The 26,972-nt window shown below is 40.6% G+C and overlaps 2 protein-coding genes across 7 annotated transcripts in view; both read left to right on the plus strand.

Moving 5' to 3' along the window:
- The window catches only part of LOC115283647 (G-protein coupled receptor-associated sorting protein 2), an 89,084-nt gene that overhangs the window by 14,765 nt on the left and 47,347 nt on the right, over window positions 1-26,972 (plus strand). For 4 of the 6 annotated variants that reach the window (XM_029929927.1, XM_029929934.1, XM_029929929.1 and 1 more), the window contains one exon: window positions 5,618-5,658. The gene's annotated coding sequence lies outside the window, so the exon portion shown is untranslated. Of the gene's footprint in view, window positions 1-5,617; window positions 5,659-22,706; window positions 22,830-23,052; window positions 23,252-23,713; window positions 23,791-26,972 lie in introns of those variants that run through there. The other 2 variants (XM_029929930.1, XM_029929931.1) reach the window with 2 other exon arrangements.
- GPRASP1 (G protein-coupled receptor associated sorting protein 1) overlaps window positions 24,860-26,972 on the plus strand; it is a 5,325-nt gene continuing 3,212 nt past the window's right edge. Inside the window, 2 exon segments of the mRNA XM_029929926.1 lie at window positions 24,860-26,449; window positions 26,452-26,826. Coding sequence (XP_029785786.1) covers window positions 24,860-26,449; window positions 26,452-26,826 — 1,965 coding nt within the window.

The following is a 26,972-nucleotide window of genomic DNA, read 5'->3' on the forward strand; positions in this document are numbered from 1 at the left end:
AATTGTTGTATAATGCCCTTCTTCATTTCTTGTTACTGCCTCAACTTAAAAACGAGTTTGTCCAATAGATGTATGGCTACTGCAGCTTTCTTTTGAATTCCAGCCGAATGATACATATTTCTCCATCCCCTTACTTTCAATCTGAAAGTCTTCTCAGGTCTAAAATGAGTCTCTTGTAGACAACAAATAGATGGATTTTGTTTGTTTTTTTGTTTTTTATCCATTCTGATACTCTTTGTCTTTTGATTGGAGCATTTAGTCCGTTATGCTTGTAGTGGTGTCTCTAGTACCTTGTGTTCCTTGTAACATTTCCTTCATAGAGTCCCCCTTAGGATTTCTGGTAGGGTTGGTTTAGTGTTGATGAATTCCTTCAATTTTTGTTTATTTGGGAAAACCTTTATCTCTCTTTCTATTCTGAATAAAAGGCTTGCTGGATAAAGGATTCTTGGCTGCATATTTTTTTCTGTTTATCACATTGAAGATTCTCTGCCATTCCCTTCTGGCCTGCCAAGTTTTGGTAGATATGGGGCGCCTGGGTGGCTCAGTTGGTTAAGCTTCCAACTTCAGCTCAGGTCAGATCTCACATTTGTGGGTTCGAGCCCCGCATCAGGCTCTGGGCTGACATCTCAGAGCGTGGAGCCTGTATCCGGTTCTGTGTCTCCTTCTCTCTCTGCCCCTCCCCCTCTCGTGCTCTGTCTCTTTATCAAAAATAAATAAAACATTAAAAAAAGTTTCAGTAGATAGGTTTGCAACTACTCTGATAGGTCTCCCTTTGTACATTAAGACCCTTTTATCCCTAGCTGCTTTCAGAATTCTCTCTTTATTCTTATATTTTGCCAGTTTCACTATGATATCTTGTGTGGAAGATCAATTCAAGTTATGTCTGAGAGGGGTTTTTTGTGCCTCTTGGATTTCTTTGGCTGTTTCCTTCCCCAGATTGTGGAAGTTCTCCGCTATAATTTGTTTATGTACCCCTTCAGCCCTGTTTTCTCTCTCTTCTTCTGTGTGTCCTATGATAAGGATATTGTTCCATTTGATTGCATCACCAAGTTCTCAAATTCTCCTTTCATGCTCCTGGATCAATTTCTCTCTTTTTCTCAGCTTCCTCTTTTTCTATAATCGTGTCTTCTAATTCACCTATTCTCCTCTCTTCCTCTTCAATCCAGGCAGTGGCTGCCTCCATTTTACTATACAACTCATTTATAGCATTTTTAAATTCATCGCAACTCTTTTTAAGGTCCATAATCTTTGTAGCAATAGCTTCTTGGTTGTCTTCCATGCCTTTATCAAGCCCTGTGATTAATTTATGATTATTATTCTAAATTCTTTGTCAGCTATGTTGTTTATATCTGTTTTGAGCATTTCTTTAGCTGTCATTTCTTCCTGAAATTTCTTTATAAGAGAGTTCTTCTGTTTCTTTATTTTAGCTAGCTGTCTGTCTCTTTTCAGTTTTAAAAGCTTGTTATGCTCTCTGGACCTGTGAGTTTTGCTATATTAAAGGAGGATCATTGATTGTCCATGGCCTGTCCATTCAGGAAGTGTTCTTTTAATGGTGTCCCTTGGTCTCTCCTGTCGTGCCTTTGGTTGTTTTATTTCCCTACTCATAGTGATATTTGGGACTCTCCACCGTGTGTGCTTTGGCTTGTTTCCTGAGGTAGCCCTGGAAAGGAAAACATACAGACAAACAAAAGTGATCAAAAGCAAGACAAGGCACAGACAAATCAAACAAACAAGCAAATCGAATGGAAAAACAACAACAACAACAACAACAACAAAAACAACAAAAGACAAAGGGCAGTCTAAAAGCATAAAAATAGAAATATAATCTGCAAATAAAGAGCAGGTTGGAGGCAGTGCTAATGGAAGAGCATATATAGGGAGAGAAATGACAGGGGTGGGGAGAAAGAGAAATTGAATATTGACCCAGCAGAGAGACTGAAAGGCTTAATTCAGAGAGAGAAGAAGGAGAATATGTCAGGAAAAGAGGAGAATGAAACAAAGATAATGTTACCCAGAGAAACTATATAGTCTGATTATTCCCGAGAGAGAGAAAAAGGAAGATAACGACAGAAGGGTAGAATATGCATCAAGAGAGTATATTAAATGTGACTGTTTAAGCAAACCAATAACCAGAATGTCCAGTCCAGTGGAAAGGAGAGATTAGAATGAGATAAGGGAAAATATATCTGAATAGCAAGAATTGATCTAGAGTTAATCATGGCAATGCATCAATGTTGGTCTTGTCCCTGGCTCCAGTAAACAACAACAACAACAACAACAACAATAATAATAACAAACTGCAGCTCTCCAGCGTGAATGGGCGTGGTTTGGTGTAGGCAGGTATGGCCTCCACTGTGGGTCCTGAGGGCTACTCCCTGAGGCCCTGTCTTGGTGGTTGTGGGGAGAATAATGGTGGCCTCTCAGCCCCTTCTCAAACCAGGCATTGCAAATCACTCTTTTGGGTCTGATCCAGGCATTGCAAATCACTCTTTTGGGTCTGATCTCTCTGTGCCACGGGTCTAGCCCCAGTGGACCATGTTCAATGTCCCAAGCCTTGCCTGATCTTAGTCTGGGTGATTTAATGATACCGCCCAAAATGTAATCTTGCAGGCCAGCCAGTTCCTAGCCGGGGATTGAGTAGGCGGTGTAGGGGAGCAGTTTCTCCTGGTGCTGACTGGGACCGGGGCACCCAGCTCAAGGAAAGCACAGCAGTTAGAGATAGGATCTCTCTCCCAAAGCCTTGTTGTTAGAGATGAGATGATAGGATCCCTTTCCATCCCAGGCCAAGGTTTTTCTCTTCTCCAGGTACAGTTCTATAAGCAGTTTTAGCCACTCTTTTCCCCTCGTCTCTCCGCAGAGGGGGCTCCCTCCCCTTCATGCCTCCGGTCCTGGCCTGTTTTTATCTTCCCCAGTTTACAATCACACACCTACATGGCTGTCTTTTTAGTGGACTCTGTCTCTTTTCCTCCCATACTCTTGTGGTTCAGTGTCCTTTGGCTTGAGCCCTTCTTTATTTGAGAGATCTGGTCAGGAAGTATGGAGCTCCCTATTTCTCCTCTATCTTGCCTCCTCTCCTCTGCTTTATTTTTAAATGTTTATTTATTTTTAAGAGAGAGAGAGAGAGAGACAGAGACTGTGTGTGTGTGTGTGTGTGTGTGTGTGCGTGTGCACACGCGCATGTGCTCGGGAGAGAGAGAGAGAGAGAGATCAGGGGAAGGGCAGAGAGAGAGGAAAACAGAAGACAGAAGTGGGCTCTGTGCTGAAAGGAGCCTGCTTAGGATTTTCTCTATCCTGCCCCTCTCCCCTGCTCTCTTTCTAAAAGAAAAAAATTCTCTTTTTGTCTTTGACAATGACAGCAAGTCTTTGAATTTGAGACAGTTTTATTATAATATGCTTTAGAAAACTTTGTTTTAGGTTGAAAATTGGAGTGACCTGTGACCTTCATGAACTTGTATGTCCAGATCTCTCCCCAAATTTGCCAGCTTCTTAGCCATTGTTTTTTATTTTAAAATTTATTTTCAAATTTTTTGTTTAATTATTTACTTTAAGAGAGAGAAAAAGAGATAGAGTGTGGTCAGGGGAGGGGCAGAGAGAGGGAGACACAGAATCCAAAGCAGGCTTCAGACTCTGAGCTGTCAGCACAACACCAAGCGGGGCTCGAACTCACAAACCATGAGATTATGGCCTGAGCCGAAGTCAGATGCTTAACTGACTGAGCCAACCACGTGCCCCAAAGCCACTGTTTCTTTAAATTAGCTTTCTTCTCCTTTCTCCCTCTCTTCTTCTGGGATTCCAATCGTGGAGAGGTTTTTATTTTCTTTTAATGGTATCCCTTAATTCATGTAGCATTTCTTCACTCTATTTCATTATACTTTCTTTTTGCTCTTTTTACTGAAAGATTTCAAATGACCTTAAGATGTCTTCTTGTTTACTAATTCTGCTTGTCTGAGTCTGCTGTTGAAGCATTCGTTTGAATTCTTCAGTTCATTCAATGTTTTCTTCAACTCTAGGATTTCTGTTTGTTTTTTAATGGTTTCTGTATCTTTATTGAACCTCTCATTTTGTTTATGCATTTTTCTCTAATTTCATTTACTTGTCTGTGTTTTCATGTAATTCACTGAATTTAAGAGGATTATTCTGAATTCTTTGTTAGACAGTTTGAAGATCTTTTTCTGTAGGATCAGTCATTGAAGTTTTATTTTCTTTGATGAAGTCACAATTCCTTGATTATTCATGATCCTTGTGGCCTTGATTTAGTGCCTACACATTTGAGGAATTAGAATCTCTTCATCTTTATAGGTTGTTTCTACAGACAAAGACCATCACCAATCAACCCATCCAGAGATTTGGGATAGGCCATCTAGTGGTGTCCATAGTGGGTTTCTGCTGGACTCTGTGTGGGCAGGTCTGGTTCCTGGGTCAGCAAGTGGGCAGGCCTCATGTTTGTGTGCATGGGACTTGGCTTATTACCTGGGTCCAAGGAGGCAGGCCTGGAGCCTAGGTTCACTGGGGCCTAATAAGAACCAGGGGCCATAAGTGGGCCTGATTTCTCAGTACATAGGGGTCAGTCCTGTACTGGGAGAAGCTGTGAGCCTGGTTTTACAGGAGTCAGCCTGAAGGCTGGGACCATTGTGGCTGATCTGATGCTGGGGCAGTCCAGGCACCTGACACGTGGGCATGTGGGAGCTGTCCTTGTGGCTGCACCACAGGAGCTGGCCTGGTGCTAGGGCAGGCTGAGAGCCTGGGTTTATTGCAGCTTGCCTAGAGGTTAGGTCTGTAGGGGCTGCTCGCACTGGGGTGGGTCAAAAGCCTGGGTCTGGAGTAACCAGTATGGTGTTGGGCCCAGCTGAGAGCCTGAATTCACAGTAGCTAATTGGTTTCCTGAGGTAACAAGGACCACCTGGGGTTGTGGGAGCTGGCCAGCACAGGGATGTACTGGGTGCCTGGGCCACAAAGCCATTCCAGGCCTCAAGAGCTATCCAGCACTGTGGTAAGCCAGGAGCCTGGGTGTGCAGGAGCCTGCCATGAGCATGGGCCCACGGATGCCATCCTAGACCATGGGAGCTGGTTGTTGTCAGGGTGAATCAGAGTCTGAGTTCATGAGAACCCTCTGGGATTCTGGTGCCACAGAAGCCACCTGAAGCCACAAGAGTTGGCAAAAACCAGGATGAGTCAGAGGCTTGGGCTTGTGGAAGCCCCAGGATCCTGAAGCTCTAGGATTTGTCTGGGGCCATGAGAGCCACTTGGGCATGCTGGATCCAATAGGTACTGGGGTGAGACAGGAGCCTGGGTTTGCAGGAGCTACCTGGAAGCATGGTATCATGGGAGATGCCTAAAGCTTTGGAGCTGGTAGGCACTGCAGTGAACTGGGGTCCTGAATTTGAGGGAGCCAACAGAGAGCCACCTAGGGCCATAAGAGTTAACCTTGTGCTGGGACAGTCTGGCTCAGAAGTCTGTGGTGAAGTTGGGAACTCACTTTATTCTCTATTTCTTATGGGAATGCATTTTCTCTCCATGCTGGGCTCCTGGTTATTGGGGGAGAGGTGATGGAATTAATGTGAATCTATCTTTCCTACCCTCCTCAATACATCTTTTCTTATTTTTGTGCTTCACCTAGGTGCTGTCATCCCTCAACTGGAATCCTTGGCTCTTTTGAAGGTATTTTTGTGCATGGATAGTTATTCAAGTTGGTATTTCTTAGGTGGTTGAGCACTAGGAAGCCCTATGCATCTGTTTTGCTGATATCACTCCCTGCTTTGTTTATTTTTACTGATGTTATCTAGAGAATGGTTGGGGGAAAAGATAGGTAGTTATTTCATTCCACAAACTTCTACATGTGCCATATCTTATTACATTCTAGTTTTAAAAACATGAATAACATAAAGACCTCTTTGAATGCAACTTTAATCCTTTTCCCCTTACTAAAGGCAACACGTATTGTCAGTTTCTAGAACTTTTCATGTATTGCCTACATACAAAGATATGCAAGTATCCTGAGGATTTTTAAAGTATTAAGTTTTATCATCGTTTATGTATTCCTCTGTGACATTTTTTTTTCCGGTTGTATGTCTTAGAGATTTTTCCATTTGAGTATATATCTATCTCTTTCCTCTTAGTGCTGTATCATATTTCATCATATTGCAGTATCATTTTTGGTTCTCTGGGTGATTCTGAGTAGTCTTCTGGGTCATAAGTACTTTTCATTTTAATAGATATTTGAAATCTCCTTAGAAAGGTATTATATCATTTGAGAGTCCTTGGTTCCCACACATCCACCAACAATTCTGAGTATTTGCATATTTAAACATATCTGCCAATCTGATAGGTGAAAAATGGTATCATTTTGTTTTAACTTAAATTTTGTTAATAATTAAGAAAATATAAAAGCTCTATTAACTCACAGAAAAGAATCAGATGAGGAAGATGAATTTCTCCTTTAAGAAAATGCAGCTCAATTTGTAAGGAGGTAAATGCTTCTTAGCAACTTTTGGAGGGCTGTGGAAGGGTCTGGAAAGAAAAACATTTTTTGCATGAATTTAAGATTCTTAAGACATGCAAAGAAAAGATAAGCATTCTTATAGTGATAATAAATTTGAGATTTTACTATTATGGGTTCTAAGATCTTTTATTATTTTAATTGTTTCAAATATGTGGAGATTATGTTCAGATAATTATATAAATCATTAATATAAATCATCAAAAATAGCGTGATAAATGATTATTTAGCAGTAAGATTACTAAACTTTTTTAAAGAGAAGGGGCACAAGGGGGAAATTATCAACTTGTTTATATGTGAGGCAGAATAGAAGGAGAGATGAAACTTAAAAGCTAATAGTAGTCAAGCATCAAAAAATGAATCCAGCTTTTTTGTTACATAGATTATAAAATATCTGTTTTGTTTACCAGTCATAACTACAAGCATATACAGATAGGTTTCCATTGTGATTGAAGCAAAATGTCAATTTTGGTTGATCAAATTTCTCTGAAATACATATTTTTGTTCTGGCATTTTTGTCCCAAAAGCTAAATGTACAAGTATACCTTGGAGTTGCAAGGATTCAATAAATCAATGACATGGATATATTGAGTAATTTAAATATTGGCCCCATTACATCAATAACAGAGTTTGGCAATTAATCTAATGAATACCATATATTTTCCTTTAGCACTTTTTAGAGCAAAGCTATTTGGCTTACTCAATTTGACTTTAAAAGTAGTGACATGTTTGAAATGATACCATCAATAAAGTAAAAAGATGACTCACAGCATAGGAGAAAGTTTTTGCAAATTATATATTTGATATGGATCTAGTACCCATAATGTTTATTTATTTACTTTGAGAGGAGAGAAGGAGAGAGTGTGCATGCATGGCAGAGAGGGAGAGACAGTCCTAAGCAGGCTTCACACTCAGCTCAGCATGGAGCCTGATGCAGGGCTTGATCTCACAACTGTGAGTTCATGATCTGAGCTGAAATCAAGAGTATGGATGCTCAACTGACTGAACCCACCCACATGCTCCTACATTTGGTCTTTATCCATGATTCCTGGCTCACAGCTCACAGAAACCCTTGATATATCCTGAGTGATAAGAGCAATGGGGGCATCTTTTGTCATAGTATTTGGTCTCTTGCCCTCAGTTCCTGAACTCCACTTAAGAGTCATAAACGTGAAATGGGTGTCATGTTATTCATAGTAAGCACATTTTTTTTTACCACAACTGGGTTTATGTTAATGAAGTGACTTTTAGAAAGCACCTAAGGATGGTGGCTGGTTTCATAGAAGCCAGCCCTGTGGTAGAAGGTTAGAACTTTCAGTCCAACCCTGTACCCTCACATCCCACCCCAACCTTCTGGTAAAGGAGAGAGTCTGGAAGGTGAATCAGTCCCCAGTGACCAAAAATTTAATCAATCATACCTACATAATAAACCTCCCAAAAATACAGCTAAGAGAGCTTCTGCATTGGTGAACACATAAAGATTCTGGGAGATTGAATTACTGGGAGACAGCATGGAAACTCTGCACCCATTCCCCATACTTTTCCCTATGCATTTCTTCCATCTGGTTGTTCATGAGTTTTATCCTTTAATGAAAAAATGGTAATCTAATAAATAAAATGTTTCTATGAGTTCTGTGAGCTACTCTAGAAAATTAATCAAACTTAAGGAGGGGGTTGTTGGAACCTCCCATCTATATAGCCTGTCAATTGGAAGCAGATAGGGTAATCTGGACTTGAGACTGGCATTCAATGGTGAGGGGGTACCATCTTGTAGGACTGAGCCCTTAACCTGTGGGGTCTGATGCTATTTCCATGTAGATAGTGTCAGAATTGAGTTGAATTGTAGGGCACCCTGCTGGTGTCCAAGCATCTCTTACTGGTATGGGAACCCTTCCCCGCCACACACACACACACACACACACACACACACACACACACACACACATTGGAATTGCTGCCAGAATACCTTTACTTTGAAATTAGGATGACGGGTGCCTGGGTGGCTCAGTAGGTTGAGTGTCAAAGTTCGGCTAGGTCATGATCTTGCAGTTTGTGCTTTCGGGCCTGCATCGGTCTCCGTGCTGACAGCTCAGAGCCTGGGAACTTGGAGCCTGCTTTGGATTGTGTGTCTCCCTCTCTCTCTGCCCCTCCGCCGCTCATGCTCCATCTCTCTCTGTCTCTCAATAATAAGTAAACGTTAAAAAAATGAAATTAGGAAGAATGAGTACCAACCTTATTTTCTTTTCAAGATTATTTTGTTTATTTGGGACCCCTTAAGATTCCATATGAATTTTAGGATATGATTTTCTATTTTTGCAGAGTATATCATCGGGATGTTGATAGGGTTTGCAGTGGATTTAATAGGTCATTTTGGGTAGTATTGAAATCTTAACAATGTTAAATCTTACAGTTGATGAACATGAGATGTGTCTCCATATATTTATATCTTTAAATTTGTTTCAGCAATGTTTTGTGGTTTTCAGTGTACAGTCTTTGGTCTACTTCATTGTGTTCTTATGTATCATGTTCTTTTGATGCTATTCTAAATGAAATGGCGTTCATAATTTCTCTTATATTTTATTTTATTTTTAATGTTTATTTTTGAGAGAGAGAGAGAGAGAGAGAGAGAGAGAGAGAGAGAGAGAAGGGGGCAGAGCTGGGCAGAGGGAGGGATGGGCAGAGGATCCAAAGTGGCTCCTGCTGACAGCAGAGAGCCCAATGCAGGGCTTGAAGTCACAATCTGGTCAGACTCTTAACCAAATGAGCCACCCAGGCACCTCTCTTAATTTTTTAGATTGTTCATTCTTATTGTATAGAAATGCAACCAAGTTTTGTGTGTAGATATTCAATCCTGCAACTTTGCTAAATTTGTACATTAGCTTTAAGAGGGTTTTCTTTTTTCAGAATCTTTGGGGTTTTCTACATATATGCCATCCATGTGAGCACAAATCATTTTATTTCTTCCATTACAATTTAGATGCCTTTTATTTCTTTGTCTTATTGTTACAGCTGAAACCTCTAATATCACGTTAAATAGAAGTAGGGAATGTGGATATCTTTGTCTTTCATAAAGAAAAAGCATTTAGCCTTTGACTATTGAATAAGATGTTTAGATGTGGGCTTTACATATATGGCCTTTATTCTGTTGAGGAAGTTGCCTTCTATTCCTGGATTGTGAAGTGTTTTGATGAAAGGGTGTTGAATTTTGTCAAGTGCTATTTCTACATGAATTGAGAGGATATGTTTTTTGCCTTTATTTTATTAACATGGTGTATTGCAATGACTGATTTTTGCATGTTGAATCATCCTTAAATTCCAAAAATAAACCACAATTGACCATGATATAGAATTCATTAAATTATGCTGCTGATTTTTTTAGCATTTTGATGGAGAATTTTGCATCAATATTATAAAACATACTTGACTATAATTTTCTCTTCTTGTAGCGTCTTTGTCTGACTTTCGTGCCAGGGTAATGCTAGCTTATTGGAATCTTAGTGTTCTCTTCTCCATTTTTTGGGAAAAATTTGAGAAGACTTGCTGTAATTCTCCTTTTACTGTTAATTCAGTAGTGAAGCCATCTAGTTCAGGGTGATTTTTATTTCATTGGAGGGAGAAGGTTTTTGACTACTTATCCAATCCTTATTTATTTATTTATTTATTTATTTATTTATTTATTTATTTATTTTCAGAGAGAGAGAGAGAGAGAGAGAGCGAGCGAGCAAGCCTGAGTTGGGCAGATGGATAGAAGGATGCAGGGGGAGAGAGAGAGAGAATCTTAAGCAGGCTTCATACTCAGCATGGAACCCTGTTTGGGGCTCGATCCCATAAGCTTGAGATCATGACCTGAGCTGAAATCAGGAGTCAGATGCTCAACCAATGGAACCACCTAGGTGCCCCAATTCAATTATAGGTTATGTACATTTTCTATTTTTTTATTATTCAGTCTTGGTAAGTTGTGTGTTTGTATGAGTGTTTTCATTTCCCCTAAGTTATTCTATTTGTTTAGGATACTGTTGTTCATAGCACCCCTTTATAATACTTTTTATTTCTGTGAAATTGGTAAGGTTTCCATTTTTATTTTTGATTTTAGTAATGTGAGTCTTCTCTTTTTTTTCGTAGTTAATCTAGCCACAAGTTTATTAAGTTTTTTCATCTTTTGAAAAACTAAGTTTTGGTTTCATTGATTTTCTCCTATCTTTTATGTTTATTATTTTCTTCCAACTTTTGACTCTCAGTTTCATTTGCTATTCTTTTTCTAATTCCTTTAAGGTATATGGTTTAGTTGCTGGCTTTGAAATATTCTTTTTTTTTAGTGTAAGTAATTAGAAACATATTACTGCTTTTGCTGAATCCCATAGGTATAGGTATGTTTTAACTTTCATTTTCTGTTATTTTCTAATTTCCTTTGTTATTTGTTCTTTGGCCTTTGGGTTGTTTAAGAATGCATTATTTAATTTTCTCATATTTATGAAGTTTACAGTTTTCATTCCATTATTAATCCTTAGTTTTCTTCCAGTGTGATCAGAAATGTTACTTTGTAGAGGTGCCTGGGTGGCTCAGTCGGTTAAGCATCCAACTTCAGCTCAGGTCATGATCTTGCTGTTCATGGGTTCAAGCCCCATGTCAGGCTCTGTGCTGAGAGCTCAGAGTCTTGGAGCCTACTTTGGATTCTGTGTCTCTCCCCACTCCTGCCCCTCCACACTCATGCTCTGTGTCTCTCTGTCTCTCAAAAATGAATAAATGTTAAAACATTTCAATTAAAAAAAAAGAAATGGTACTTTGTATGATTTAATCCTTTTTAAAAATATTAAGACTCTTTTGTAGTCTAACATATGGTCTACCCTGGAGAATATTCCATGTGTACTTGTGAAAAATGTGTATTCTGCTGTTGTTGGATGGCATATTTTGTATATGTCTATTAGATCCAATTGGTCAATAGTACTACTTAAGTCTTCTATTTCTTTATTTATCTTCTGTCTGGTTTTCTATCCATTGTTGAAAATGGGGTTACTGATGCCTTTAACTATTAATGTAGAACTGTCCATTTCTCCTGTCAATTCTGTAACTTGCTAATATATTTTGGAAATATATTTTGTGCATTTGTTCATAATTGTTACATCATCTTAGTGAATTGTCCCTTTATTTTCAAAATATAAAATTTTTATTTTATTTTATTTTTAATAGTTTATTTTCAAATTGGTTTCCATGTAACACCCAGTGCTTCTCCCCACAAGTGCCCCACACCATGACCATCACCCCCTTCCTTCCTTCCCCCTCCCCCTTCAGTCCATGGTTTGTTTTCAGTATTCAATAGTCTTTCGTGATTCGTGTCCCTCACTCTCCCCAGCTCTCTTTCCCCCTTCCTCTCCCTATGGCCCTCTGTTAGGTTTCTCCTGCTAGACCTATTAAAATATTTTATTTATTTTTGAGAGAGAGAGAGACAGCATGAGCAGGAGAGGGTAAGAGAGAGAGGGAGACACAGAATCTGAAGACAGGCTCCAGGCTCTGAGCTAGCTGTCAGCACACAGCCTGACACAGGGCTTGAACCCATGAACTGTGAGATCATGACCTGAGCAGAAGCCAGATGCTCAACTGACTGAGCCACCCAGGTGCCCCTAATTTCAATATATAATATACTTGTCTCTCCTAAGACTTTGAGTGAGTTTTTTTATTTTTTATTGATCCTATAACAAGTTATTATAAATATTGTTGCTGAAAACAACATGAATTTATAATCTCAGTCTTCTGTAAGTCAAAATTCCAAAATTAGTCTTACTGGGCTAAAGTGAAGGTATCGGCAGGGCTGGTTCCTTCTGGAGGTTGTGAGAGAAGAATTCATTTCCTTGCCTTTTTAAAATGTTTATTTTGAGAGAGTGTGTGCATGTGAGGGGGGAGGACCAGAGAGAACGTGAGAGAATCCCAAGCAGGATCTGTGCCCTCAGTGAATATCTCAAGGATCCCATGAACTGTGAGATCATGACCTGAGCTGAAATTGAGAGTCAGATGCTTAATCCACTGAGCCACCCTTTCTTATCTCATGGCTCTTTCCTTGCATCACTCTAACTTTGATTCCATTGCCCTATCTCTGTCTTCTGTCTTTCACCTTCTTGTCACTCTTTTAAGGTTCCTGCACTTACATTGGGTCCATCTGCATAATCCAGGATAATCTTCCCATTTTAAGAGTCTTAACTTAATTATATTAACAAAGTCGCTTTTTGCCCTGTAAAGTAGCATAGTGATAGGTTTCAGGGATCAAGACATTGACGTATTTTGGAGGGGCATTATTCAGCCTACCACACTACTTACAGTAAAGGCAATAGTCACAGAAACAGTAAACCAAGTTCCAGATGGGTAAATAAATGCTGTGGTAAAGCAGACTACACATAGGGCACCTTGGTATCTCAGCCGATTGAGTGTCTGACTTCAGCTCAGGTCATGATCTCCTGGTTTGTGAATTTGAGCCCCACATCAGGCTCTGTACTGACAGCTCAGAGCCTGGAGCCTGCTTCAGATTCTGTGTCTCCCTCTTTCTCTACCCCTCCTCTACTCATGCTCTGTCACTCTCTGTCTCTCAAAGATAAATAAGCATTAAAAATTTTTTTAAAGCAGGCTACACATATACTTTGAGTTTTGTCCATTATATGGACATCTTTTGCAGATATCCATCCATTCATCTTCATATCACCATCCATGAATTCATAAAAGGGTATATTATGATAAGTAAAAATACATGAGTGTCAGACTCCCGAGATTTCTATAACAAAGTGAAATTTGACCACTGTAAGTTTCACCTCACCATGAATGTTAGAACAGCTTGGAAATATGTCCTTTGATGGAGCTCCTATAAATATGATAGCAGTTCATTTTAACGCTCTCTTTCCCATGAGCTCTCCCAAATTTCATATGTTGAGGCCTAACCTCTGGTATCTCAGAATGTGATTAGATTTGGATACAAGGCATTCAAATATGTGGTTAAGTTAAAATGAGGCTATTGGACTGGGGCCTAATCTATTCTGACTGGTATCCTTATAATGTAATTTAATTTAAAATTTTAAAAAATGTTAATGTTTATTTATTATTGAGAGACAGAGAGTGACAGTGCATAGGTGGGGGAGGAGCAGGAAGGGGGAGACACAGAATCTGAAGCAGGCTCCAGGCTCTGAGCTGTCAGCACAGAGACTGACATGGGGCTTGAACCCACAAACTGTGAGATCATGACCTGAACCGAAGTGGGAGGCTTAACTGACTGAGCCACCCAGGCACCCCTGTTCTCTTCTTTTAAAGAGGAGATTTTTCAATGGAATAAACAAGCTGAGCTAGTAAATAAACAGCTGAGGTAGGAAATAATTGGGGCTTGGGGAGACAAGATAAGGTGTGACATCGTTTTTTATTAGGTAAAATATATATGACAAAATTTTACATTTTAAGTGAAAAATCAAGTGGCATTAATTACATTCACAGTTATTCATCCATTACCGCTATTTCAAAAATTTTTATCATTTGTTGTTGGTTGAATTGTGTCCTCCAAAAAAGATATGTTAGGGTCCTAACATACATAAAAATCAACTCAAGATGGATTAAAGACTTAAGCATGTGACCTGACACTGTAAAAGTCCTATACAAAAGCATAGGGGAAGTCTTCCTGATATTGGTCTTGGCAGTGATTTCTTGGATATAGAACGAAAGCTACAGGCAACAAAAGCAAAAATAGACAAATGAGACTACATCAAACAACAACAACAACAACAACAACAAACTTATGCACCATAAAGTAAATAATCAACAGAATGAAAATGCACTACAGAATGAGAGAAAATGGACAGCTAATACCCAAAATACATAAAGAATTCCCACAACTCAATAGCAAAAAATGAAATATGAAAAGTAGGCCAAGGGGTTGAATAGACATTTCTCTAAAGAATACATACAAATGGCTAGCAGGTATATGAATAAGTGTCCAACATCACTAACCAGCACAGAAATGCAAATCAAAACCAAAATGAAGTACTACCTAATACCTATTAGGATGGCTGTTATCAAAAAAAATTACAAATGTTAGCAAGGATTTGAAGGAATTGGAGTAATTATGCATTGTTGGTGGGAATGTAAAATGATGTATATAACATGGTGCAGCCACTATAGAATACACCAGCAATTTCATGTCTGGGTATACATAAATCCAAGAAAATTGAAATTAGGATCTCAAAGGGATTTCTGCTCCAAGATATGGAAACAACCCAAATGTCCATTAACAAATGGGCAAAAAAATGTGGTATATATAGAATTGAATATTATTCAGCCTAAAAAAAGAAGGAAATCCTGCTATTTGCGACAGCATGGATGAACCTGTTGGACATTATGCTAAGTGAAATAATGCAGTCACAGAAGGACAAAAACATCATAATGCCTATACTTAACAATACAGTATTCTTATAACTACAGCAACAACAACAATGAGGCACAAATAAATTTTTTGAAGTAATAAATATGTTGTGATGATGGCTTCATGTATATGCATGTGTTCAAACTAACTAAATGGTATACATTAAATATATGCACTTTTAAATATGTCAGTTATATCTAAATAAAGCTCTTTTAAAGAGTCATCATTACACTTAAGTTCATCAAGTTATCCTATGTTATCTTCTAGGAGTTTTATAGTTTTGCTTTTAATATTTAGCTCTGTGATCTGTTTTGAGTTAATTGTTGAAGACTGTAAGGTCTGTGTTTAAATTCAGTTTCTTGCATTTGGATGTTCATTTCTTCCAGCACCATGTGTTGAATAGACCCTCTTTGCTCCATTATACAGCCTTTGTTCCTTTGTCAAAGATTAATGGACTGTATATCAGTATATTTCTGGACTCTCTATTGTTCATTGATCTATTTGTCTATTCTTTTTTTTTATTCTATTACTCTTTTAATGTTTATTTATTTTGAGAGGGGGGTGGGGAAATGAGCAGGGGAAGGGCAGATGGAAAGAGGGAGAAAGAGAATCCCAAGCAGGCTCACCGCTGTCCATGCAGAACCCAATGTGGGGCTCAAATTCATGAACTGTGAGATCATGACAGGAGCTGAGATCAAGAGTCAGGCGCATAACCAACTGAGCCACCCAGGTGTCCCTGTCATTATTTTGTCAGTATCATACCATTTTGATTACTGTAACTTTAGAGTAACTCTTGAAGTCAGGTAATATCAGTCCTCTGACTGTGGTCTTCTCCTTCAATTTTGAGTTGGGTATTGTGGGTCTTTTGCCTTTTCATATCAACTTTAGTATCAGCTTGTCAATATCCACAAAGTAACTTGCAGGGATTTTGATTGGGATTATATTGAATCTATAGACCAGATTGGGAAGGACTGAAATCTTGGTAATGAGTCTTCCTATCATTGAACATGGAATATCTCTCCATTTATTTAGTTGGGATCTTTCTTTAATGGACAAAATAATAGCTTTATGACTCTAATGATTGAGAGAGACAAGAGGGACTAATTTGAGCTTCACAATCAAAAGATATGCTAGTTTAAAAGTTTACATGCATGTGTATGGGGGAGTTTGGGGTGGGGCTAGGGGCACAGCTGCTTCTCTGACTTTATGCTTGGGAAATTATTTGGTTCTAAGTTGTTCCATAGGTCCCAAGCATATGGTGGGTGTAGGAGGTGGAACAGAACTAGGACTCTTTTTTTTTTTTATTAGGCTCTGATGGTGGAGAGCCTAGGGTTCCACAAATTCACTACATATTGGCTAACTTAAAGCATAAGAGTGGGACTTAGGGCAGGGGAAGGAAAAAAAGAGAATCAGTTAAGAGCTCAATTACTTAGGTTAACCAGGGCATTCTGAAAGGTAAACTCATGGATGGGGGTGGCCAAGTTCATTATCTGATTATTTTGCTAGTAGGTGGGTCATACACCTAGCCATATGTTTATTCAAGATGGATGCTATGACCAGGGCACTTGTGGGGAGAAGCACTGCGTGTTATATGGAAACCAATTTGACAATAAACTATTATAAAAAATATGGATGCCTTTTCATGAATAGACAATTTTCCATTAAAGACATCCAGATTGCCAACAGACACATGAAAAGATGCTCAATATCACTCATCATCAGGGAAATACAAATCAAAACCACATTGAGATACCATCTCACACCAGTCAGAGTGGCTAAAATTAACAACTCAGGAGGCAACAGATGCTGGCAAGGATGTGGAGAAATGGGCACCCTCTTTCACTGTTGGTGGACATACAAACTGTTACAGCCTCTCTGGAAAACAGTGTGGAGGTTTCTTAAAAAATTAAAAACAGAACTACCCTATGACCCAGCAATAGCGCTACTAGGAATTTATCCAAAAGATACAGGAATGCTCATTCATAGGGGCACATGTACCCCAATGTTTATAGCAGTGCTTTCAACAACAGCCAAAGTATGGGAAGAGCCCAAATATCCATCAACTGATTAATGATAAAGATGTGGCTTATATATACAATGGAATACTCCTTGGCAATGAGAAAGAATGAAATCCTCATTTGCAACAACGTGGATGGAACTGGAGGGTATTATGCTAAGTGAAATAAGTCAGTCAGAGAAAGACAGATATCATGTTTTCTTTCACTCATATGTGAAACCTGAGAAACTTAACAGAAGACCATGGGGAAAGACAGGGAAGGGGGAAATTGTTTCAAACAGAGAGGGAGGCAAACCATAAGAGACTCTTAAATACAGAGAACAAACTGAGGATTGATGGGGGGGTGAAGGAGAAGGGAAAATGGGTGATGGGCATTGAGGTGGGCACTTTTTGGGATGAGCACTGGGTGTTGTATGTAAGTGATTAATCATGGAAATCTACCCCCCCAAAACCAAGAGCATACTGTATATACTGTATGTTAGCCAACTTGACAATAAATTATATTTTTTTAAAAAAGATGAGATTTTTTTTAAGTTTTTATTTTAATTCCAGTTAGTTAACATGCAGTGTAATATTAGTTTCAGGTGTAAAATTTAGTGATTCAGAAATTCCATACATCACACAGTGCTCATCACAAATATACTCCTTAATCCCCATCACCTATTTACCTATCTCCCCACCCAACTCCTCCCTGGTAGCTACCTCTGTTTTCTATAATTAAGAATCTTTTTCTTGGTTTGTCTTTCTCTCTCTCTTTTTTGCCCTTTGATCATTTATTTTGTTTCGTAAATTCCATATATGAGTGAAGTCGTATGTTATTTATCTTTCTCTGATTGACTTATTTCACTTAGCATTATACTGTCTAGCTCAATCCATGTCACTGCAAATGGCAAGATTTCAATCTTTTTATGGCTGAATAATATTCCATTGTATATATACCACATCTTCTTTACCCATTCATCAAGTGATGGACACTGGGTTGCTTCGGTAACTTGGTTATTGTAAATAATGCTGCTATAAACATAGGGGCACATGCATCTCTACATATTACTGTTTTTGTATTACGTCAGTAAATATTCAGTAGTGCAATTGACAGATTATAGGGTAGTTCTATTTTTAACTTTTTAAGGAACCTCTGAAAGGTCTTCTACACTGGCTGCACTGGTTTGCATTCCCATCAGTAGTATAAGAGTGTTCCTTTTTCTCCACATTCTCACCAACACTTGTTTTCTGTGTTATTGATTATAGCCATTCTGACAGGTGTGAGGTGATATCTCTTTAGAGTTTTGATTTGCATTTCTCTGATGATGAGTGATGGTGAGCATTTTTCATGTCTCTGTTGGCCATCTGGACGTCTTCTTTGGAAAATGTCTATTCATGTATTCTGCCCATTTTGAATTGGATTATTTATGTTTTGGATTTTGAGTTGTATCAGTTCTTTATATATGGGATACTAACCTATTAATGGATATGTCATTTGCAAATGTCTTCTCCCATTCCATAAGTTGTCTTTTAGTTTGTTGCTTCCTTTGATGTGCAGAGGCTTATTGTTGCAGTAATTCCAATAGTTTATTTTTGCGGATGTTTCCCTTGCCTCAGAAGAGAGGCAACTAGAAAAAGTTGATACAACCAATGTCAGAAAAGTTACTATCTGTGTTCATTTCAAGAATTTTAATGGTTTCAGCTCTCCCACTTAGCTCTTTAATCCATTTCGAATTTTTAAAATATATGATGCAAGAAAGTGATCCAATTTCTGTCTTTCACATGTTGTTGTCCAGTTTTCCCAGCACCATTTGTTTAAGAGACTGTCTTTCCCACTGAATATTCTTGCCTCCTTTGTCAAAGGTTAATTGACCATATACTTCTGGGTTCATTTCTGGTTTTTCTATTCTGTTCTATTGCCCTACATATCTGTTTTTGTGCCAGTGCCCTAATGTTTTGATTACTACAGCTTTGTAATATAAGTTGAAGTCTGGAATTGTGATTCCCCCAGTTTTGCTTTTCTTGTTCAAGGTTACTTTGGCTATTTTGAGTCTTTTGTGGTCCCACACAAACCTTGGGTCTGTTTGTTCCAATTCTGTGAAAAATGCTTTGGATTTTGATAAGGATTGCATTAAATGTATAGATTGCTTTGGGTGGTACAGACATTTTAACAATATTTGTTCTTCCAAACCGTGAGCATGAAATGTCTTTGAATTTCTTTGTGTTATCTTCAATTTCTTTCACCAGTGTTTTATAGTTCACAGAGTACAGATCCTTTACCTTGTTGGTTAGGTTTATCCTAGGTTTATCCTAGGTTTCCTAGGTATCTTATTATTCTTGGTGCAGTTGTAAATGGGGTTGTTTTCTTAAGACCTTTTTCTGCTGCTTCATTATTGCTGTATAGAAATGCAGGATTTCTGTACATTGATCTTGTATCTTGATCCTTTGCTCAATTTGTTTATCAGTCCTTCAAGTTTTTGATGGAATCTTTCAAGTTTTTTACATATAGTATTATGGATGTCTTTTGAACCAGATGCCTTGGCAATTAATGCTCAATGTGAAGCACTTACACTACAGACATTTAGATTTTAGCGGCTAGTCAGTGTTGCAAAGATGCTAGTGGAGATACTGGGGAGTGAAACTCTGGCTGTTGCAATCAGACTGGAAATTACTTTAGAAGGAAGTAAATAGAGGGCCGCCTGGGTGGCTCAGTCAGTTAAGTGTCCGACTTCGGTTCAGGTCATGATCTCATAGCTTGTGGGTTTGAGTCTCGCATCGAGCTCTGTGCTGACAGCTCAAAGCCTGGAGCCTGCTTCTGATTCTGTGTCTCCCTCTCTCTCTGCCCCTCCCCTGCTTGTGCTCTGTCCCTCTATGTGTCTCAAAAATAAATAAATAAATAAATAAATAAATAAAAAGGAAGTAAGTAGAATATTACTTTAGCAGCCAGAAGAACATAGATCAGCATCCAAGCCATTATAGGCTTTCTGATATTAAAGATGACACTTAACTTATCAGATATATTCACATAAAGTGCTAACACATAGAGTTTAAAGTGGAACTTTTCTATGTTTAATAAGTATTAAACAGCAAAAGGGCCTGTTCTGTAAACGAACTGAGAGCAAATTGTCCAGCAAATTTTCAAAGTCTCATATTATAATCAGTCAACTTATGGTAAATCCACTCTATTGTCAGTAAATATCTTGGAATCAGTATTGAATCACCTTGAGAATTACCAGACAACTTTATGGTGGTATGACCATAAAATTTTAGGATAAAAATTTAATAAGAAACTACAAGTGAATATAGCTTCCACAAGAACAGAGCTTTATTTCATGTTTGTTTCTATTGTATCTCTAGTGCCTAGGAAAAGTAAGTAGTTATATATATTTATTGAATGACTGGAAGACACCAGAGACTTTAAGAAAGTGAAAGAATACTTCTTCAGGAAGGCACAGAGATTCACACACCCACAGATCACAGCAGAGTTCATTCCCTTCTTCAAGTCTGGCATTCTGCCAAGAGACTATGCTATGGAGCAAAGAAACAAATGATCTGCAATTCAGCTAAAGCCGTTAAACAGCACAGCAAAAGCAGTGCTCTGATAATTGACATTCATTGTCAGTCCAGATACTGTATAGAATCATCTCCAGATGTTTTTTATCACTAAAATATTGCACAATTATAATAAATAGTTAAAAACAAATATAAGATGAAGTGAAAATATTTGAAAATTCATGGTAAAAATATGGCTCTCTTTTCATTCTCAAAAACATCAGTGATTTCCAATATATAGGAACTTTCTCCAAGATGAACCTCAAAGCCATTGCAAAAACTTTCTTTCGTAAATAAAGATGGGGAGTGCTGGAAAAGGTGGTTATAGTGGTAAGAAATGAATATCCAATGTGATCCTCCCAGGGTTGAGGCCCAAATAAAGAAAGTCAAATAGAATAGACTATCATGATGGTGAGTAAATTTGGTTCCTACTGCTGCTGTAATGTTACCACCATTTTGGCAGCTTAAAATAACACAAGTGTGTTATCTCACAGTCCTGGATGTGGAAAATACAAAAAGGATCCCACTGGTCTATAATAAAGGTGATGTCAGGGCTTCATTTTTCTGAGGAACCCTGGGGAGAATCTTTTCTTTGGCCTTTTCTGGCTTCTGGGAGCTGCCTGTATTCCTTGGGTCTTGGCTTTGTTTCATCTTCAAAGCCAGCAATGGCCTGTCCAAGCCTTTATCATGCTGCTTCACTGTGACACTGACTGTTCTGCCTACGTCTTGCATATTTGAAGTACCCTTGCAATTACAATGGCCAGGAAGATCCAGCATGTTCTTATTTTTAAATTCAGCTGATTAGCAATCTTAACTGCATCAGCAATCTTAATTCCTTTTGCCTTGTAACATCACATATTTACAGGTTCTGAGGAATAGGATGTGTATATCACTGAGGGACATTTATTCAGCCTGCCAAAATGAAAGTGTCATTTAATTGGGTTTAAAAGGTTTAAAATGGACACCAAAATGTCTGTGCTCAACCATAGTTGTGCCTAAGCACAGTTGCTCTGTTTGCCCCATGGAGCACAGAAAGGAAGGGCCCAAGACTAGAGGAAGGATGTAGGGGTAAAGGAACCAGAGGATTCAAGAACCACCAGGCTTCTTTCTTGGAGAAGTAGGTACATGATGGGGCCTTCTGCAAAGAATGGCTGGGGAAACTAGATAGGTGTGCATGGCAAGTGGCTGAGATCCAAGCTGGTTCTAATCCCTGCCACATTTCCACATTGCCAAAGATCTTGGCAAAGAGCTTGGATATGACTGCAAGAGAAGATTTGATAGGACAGTGGAAGGAGGAGGCAGGACTATCCTGACACCTGGCCATGGGGTAATAGACACCAAAGATTCTATGACCTGTGCGGGTCTGAAAAGGGAAAACCCTCCTTCTTGGGCAACTGTGGGGACTGCGAAATGGCACTAAACATGTGACCAGTCTAAATAAAGGGAAGGGTGGAAAAGATGTGGTAGAAAGAATGGGCACAGAGCAGTGGTTGCTTTTCTTGGGCTAGAGGTGCAGGTCTGCCTTTCTTTAGAAAAGGCACAGAGGTGAGGCCTCCAAGGGAGTCCCCTCCCATCTTAACTCATCAGCCTCCAGGAAAGAGGGCAGGCCAAAAATGTGGAAGCATACACACATATGGGCTGTTGATATCCATCCGCTGCTGCCTGCAGTGCACTGCCACCATCACCACCATCACCACCACCACCACCACCACCCCTGACCTCGCGATCCTAGCTCCCTAGCCAATTGTACCCGGGTCCCTTTTATTGCAGTGCCAGCAATGAGGGGGTGGTAGCCTCAGAAGTCTGCAGAGATGGTCTACTGTGGGCCCGCCCCTTCGGTTGGCACTCCTCCTGGCCCCGCCCCCTCTGGGGTGGAACTAGCTTGGGCCAGGGAGGGGGCTGGGAGCCCATTCGTGCTGTATCCCTCCATTACGCTTCCCGACACCCTCGCTATGAGAGGTTCTTGCAGCCTTCTGTGCTGCCCCTGCCCAGTTTGGTGCCGCAGCAGGGGGTGGGGGTGGGCGGGACGCCTCTTTGCGATTCTGACCGCACACTAGGTGGTGGGAATCTGAGTGAGGAGCTCCGAGAAGAGGGGGAGGCCAACGACCTGCACCTTGAGACTGTGAAGGCAAGTGGGGTGTGGGGGGAGGGGGAGGGGACCCCCACTGCCGTCCGGCTTACAGCCTGTCCGGACCCCAGCCTCTGACAGCCTGGCAAGGAGGAGGCGACTCAGTCGTACCCGTTCCATGACAAAGGTGCACAGTGCCATAGGACACCTGGCAAGGAGAGACAGCGACCCACGCGGGCCTGGCCAAGGGTACAAGGGCTCTTCGAAGACTCTTCCCCGGGTTCTCTGGATGTGTACTGCGCCAGCCACTCCGAAGCCAACTTTTCAGGTGCCCACAACTCGTCTTGGACCTCGCTGTGCCAGCAGAGAGGCGGGGGAGGACGGCGTGGGGGGAGGAGCCTGATACTAAAGAACTGGCAGAGAGGGAGTGGCCTCAGAGCTCTGTGCCCAGCTGGCAGGGGAGAAGGACCGGTGTCATCTGCTGCTCCGGGCCCTGACTCTGGAAAGGGACCTATTGGACCTGACGCCGTGGGTGCTGTCTCTTCCCACAGGTGCCTGCTTGATGGGAAGTTTTCACTCTGCGCGGTAGGTCTGGTGGTTTCATCCCACAGGTTGCATCTGTAGAGGAGAGGCTTGAAAAAAAGGAGGAGCAGGACAAACGCCTGCATCTGGAGGTGTATGGGAGGGAGCATGAGCTTCAGCCATTGAGTGGAGATACAAATCAGAGCGGAGTAACTGTGACCAGAACAGGTCAGGCATCCAAGAATACCTTCTAAAATTCCCTTTTGTACTAGCTTTCTAAGCACTTCCCTTGCCTTTCATCCTCAACTTCACTCAAAATTGGTGGCAGGAAAAGATGGGCTAGGAGGTGAGGGTGAGACAGAAATACATATGCTACTGCACAATCTGTTTTCTGTAACATGCTGGGTACTTTACCCCACATCTGTAGTATCAGTGCAAGGGACTGTGAACACCTAGTGGTGAATCCTTATAACTGGAGAAGTGAATAATGTAATGGTCAGAGTGTGATGTGAAGAGGAGCTGTTATGCAGAACCCTGAAACAGAGGGTATAAATTAAGTGAGAATATTCTCTGAACAGGTCCCTAAATGTTAGAAGATAATATGGATACTTTTTTGGTGTTGGTCTGTACACCAAGCACTAAATTGCTACCGTTATATCCTGAATGTTTTGCCTTTGTGTCTGTCCATAGATTTCCTTTAAGGCTGCTCACTTCTGTAAGGAAGGAGAGGAGGAGACTGGTTCAAATCTCTGGAGGTTGGTGTGAAGGTGGGTAAATCAGAGGAGCACTGTAGAGTAAGATCATGGCAAGTGTCTTTGATCCAAGTGGGAATGGGATCTCTTCCATCTCTCCTGCTTGCTGCTAGATTTGCAGCTGCCACAGCATCTTTTTTCTGTTTCCTTCAGTATATATTAGGAGTGTTGGGGCATGTATGGATTGACTGTGAAAGAGAGGAGAAAACCTGAGAGCATGGACATAGAGCTAGGAAACAACAAATTGAACTCTAATGATAAGAGATACTTCCATCAGGGGTCAGCATGCCCTCTTATCTATCCGCAGTCAGGCTCTACTCTTTCCTTTATTTTTACGTATTCCTAGGCTGCTTTAGGGTTTGAAAACACTGGAATCAAGGAAAGAAGGGGGAAATTGCACCATATTTATGAAGGTTGGTATAAAGTAGGTACAAGTTTTGGTGGGGAAGCAGAAATCAACACTGGCCCAAGAGTGATTAGGGTAGTCTGGGGCTCCTAAACCTCTTCCATTGCCAACGTTTACCAATTTCACACTTGTTTTGTAGCAGGCAAAGTAATGTGGCAGTATCTGGAGTAAAACATGTGGGTGAAATGAGGGTGACAGAAAGACTTTCAACCAGTCAAACTGTTCCAAAATGAGGGTGACAGAAAGACTTTCAACTAGTCAAACTGTTCATATAAGCATGCACGGCCCAGTCTCTCTGTGTGAATCTCTTCATGGAGTGATATCATTAGAAGAGATTCAAAGCCTCATGTCATCCTTTTTCCTTAGATCCACTTCCAATGGCAGCTCTGGTGGTGTTGGATTGCTGCTGACAACCACCCTTTACCAGTTTGCTCTTACCTGGGAACATCCGTCGTCCCTCAGCTTGGTTGTACTTCTGCACATTGTGATATTAACTGAGGCTAGGCTTCAGAAGGAAGTCGACTGACTGCTATACTGATGATTGACTCTAACTCTTGTTTCCATCTATATCACCTGAACTCAAAGATCACAGTGTGAAGATATAAAACTGTGAGAGATCTGTAGTGAAGGCTGAGACAGATAGGGGTACTTAACTGGGCCTTCTCTGTAACTTATACTATGACTGGGGCTGAGATTGAATCTTCTGCCCTAGCGAAGCCTGAAAAGAAGGCTGAAGAAGAGGTTGGTGGTTGGGCTGCAAGAGAGAATGAAGTGCCAATGGTGGTCAGACCAAAGATTAGGACCCGGGCACAGGTAATGCCAGAGGTAAGACCTAAATCTGATGTCATGGTAGTAGGTAGGGCAAAGCCCAAAGCAGAAACCATGGCAGTAGGTGTGGTGCATCCTAACAATGAGGCCAAGGTAATTCCTGAGGTGAAGTCTACAGATAAAGCCCCTTCATGGCCTGAGACTAAATTTGATGGTAAAGAGATGTTGAAGACAGAGAGAGTGTCCCAGACCAATTCCATAGCCTGGCCACTGGTCAGTACCAAGTTTGAGTCAGTTGCTAAAATGAAGATCTTATCTATGGATAGAAAACTCATCAGTGTGGACACTGATTCCTTTCCTGCCACCAAGGTCAAGTCCCAATCAGGAATACAGGCTTTGTTTGGGCCAGAGGAGAAGTCTAATGTGGGATCCTGGTGGTGCCCCAGGCCTACATCCAAACAAGAGATCTCTCACAATTGTGATTTCAGATGGGTGGACAGATCCTCTCTGAATTCCTGGTTCTGAAGTGTAGAAAAGGTCAGTACAAAGTTTTGTCCTAGAGACAGGGTAAAGGCCAGTGCCAGATACAGGCACATGGCCAAAGAAGAGGCCATGTATAGGCCCAACACCAATTGGGAGTTTTCTAATGTGTCCAGTTCTGGCTTTGAGGATGAATCTGTTAAGACATCCTGGCTCTGGGCCAGAGAAAAGGCTAATATCTGGTTCATGCCCAAGGAAGAGACCAATGACAGGTCCAGGTTTAGGTCCAAGAAAGAAGCATTTGAGTCCAGTTCTGGATCTGAATGTGAGTACAATGTGAAGTCCTGGTTCTGGGCTAGAGAGAAGGCCAAATGCAGGTCTAAACCAAGAGTCAGGAAAGGGGCCAATGTCAGGGCCAGGCATAGGGCCAATCAAGAATCTTCCATTGATTTTGTGTCTGGATCTTTAGATATAGTCCAAAAAGAGTCCTGGTTCTGGCCTGGAGATAAGTCTAATAACTTGTCAAGGCCCAAGTTCAAGAAAGAGGCCAAAGCCAAAATTATGGCAAAGGAAAAGGTCAAAACTGAGGCCAAAGCTAGGGCCAAGCTAGAAACCAGGTCCAAAGAGGAGCTCCTCACTGGGACCTGGTTCTGTGCTGTAGAAGAATCCAGCATAGTAGGTGGGACCAGTGTCAAGTACAATTCTCAAGTGGAGGATAATTCCATTTTTGGCAGTTGGTTCTGGACTGAAGAAAAAGCCAGTATGGGGACTGCTGGCAGCAGTAAATCCAAACCAAGCACTAAGGAGGAGTCTATTGGCAATTCTATACTTGGGTCTGGGGAAAAGACCATTATGAAAACTGGGGCTGAGGCAACCTCCAAATCTATACTAGCAGATGATAAATAAAAGGCCATTACTCGTTCCTGCTTCTGGGTTAGTGAAGAAACCAACCTAGAGGCTAAGGAAGAGACCATTTTTGGGTCCTTGTTTTGGGTCAATGATGAAGCCAGTATGGAAGATGATATGATGTTAGAGCCAGCTGTGCATCTAGGCTAAGGTCTGAGGAAGAAGATGTCATTGGTCCCTTGTTCTGGGATGGAAAAGTGGTTGATACAGAGGTTGAATTTGGAGAAGAAGACAGACCAAGAGATAACGAAGAGACAATATTTGGGTCCTGGTTTTGGGCTGGAAACCAGGCCCAGGTGGATTCTGGGGCTAAAGTTAGTTGTGATACCATGCCAGGGGCTGAAGAAGAACCCATTATTGGGTCATGGTCCTGGAATGGAATAGAAGCTTGTGTAGGGACTGAGGTCAGCAACAAGTCTAGCCTGAAGGACAAAGAGGAGGTTAGTATATCATCTTGGTTTGGGACCACAGAAGAGGTCAGTATGAAGTATAAAACTGGTGCCAGATGCCAAAAACAGACACATAGACCAATGGAATAGAATAGAGAATCCAGAGTTGGGCCCACAAATGTACGGTCAATTAATTTTTGACAAAGCAGGAAAGAGTATCCAATGGAAAAAAGACTGCCTCTTTAGCA

The sequence above is a fragment of the Suricata suricatta genome, chromosome X (assembly GCF_006229205.1).
Source record: "Suricata suricatta isolate VVHF042 chromosome X, meerkat_22Aug2017_6uvM2_HiC, whole genome shotgun sequence".
In the NCBI taxonomy this organism is placed as follows: domain Eukaryota; kingdom Metazoa; phylum Chordata; class Mammalia; order Carnivora; family Herpestidae; genus Suricata; species Suricata suricatta.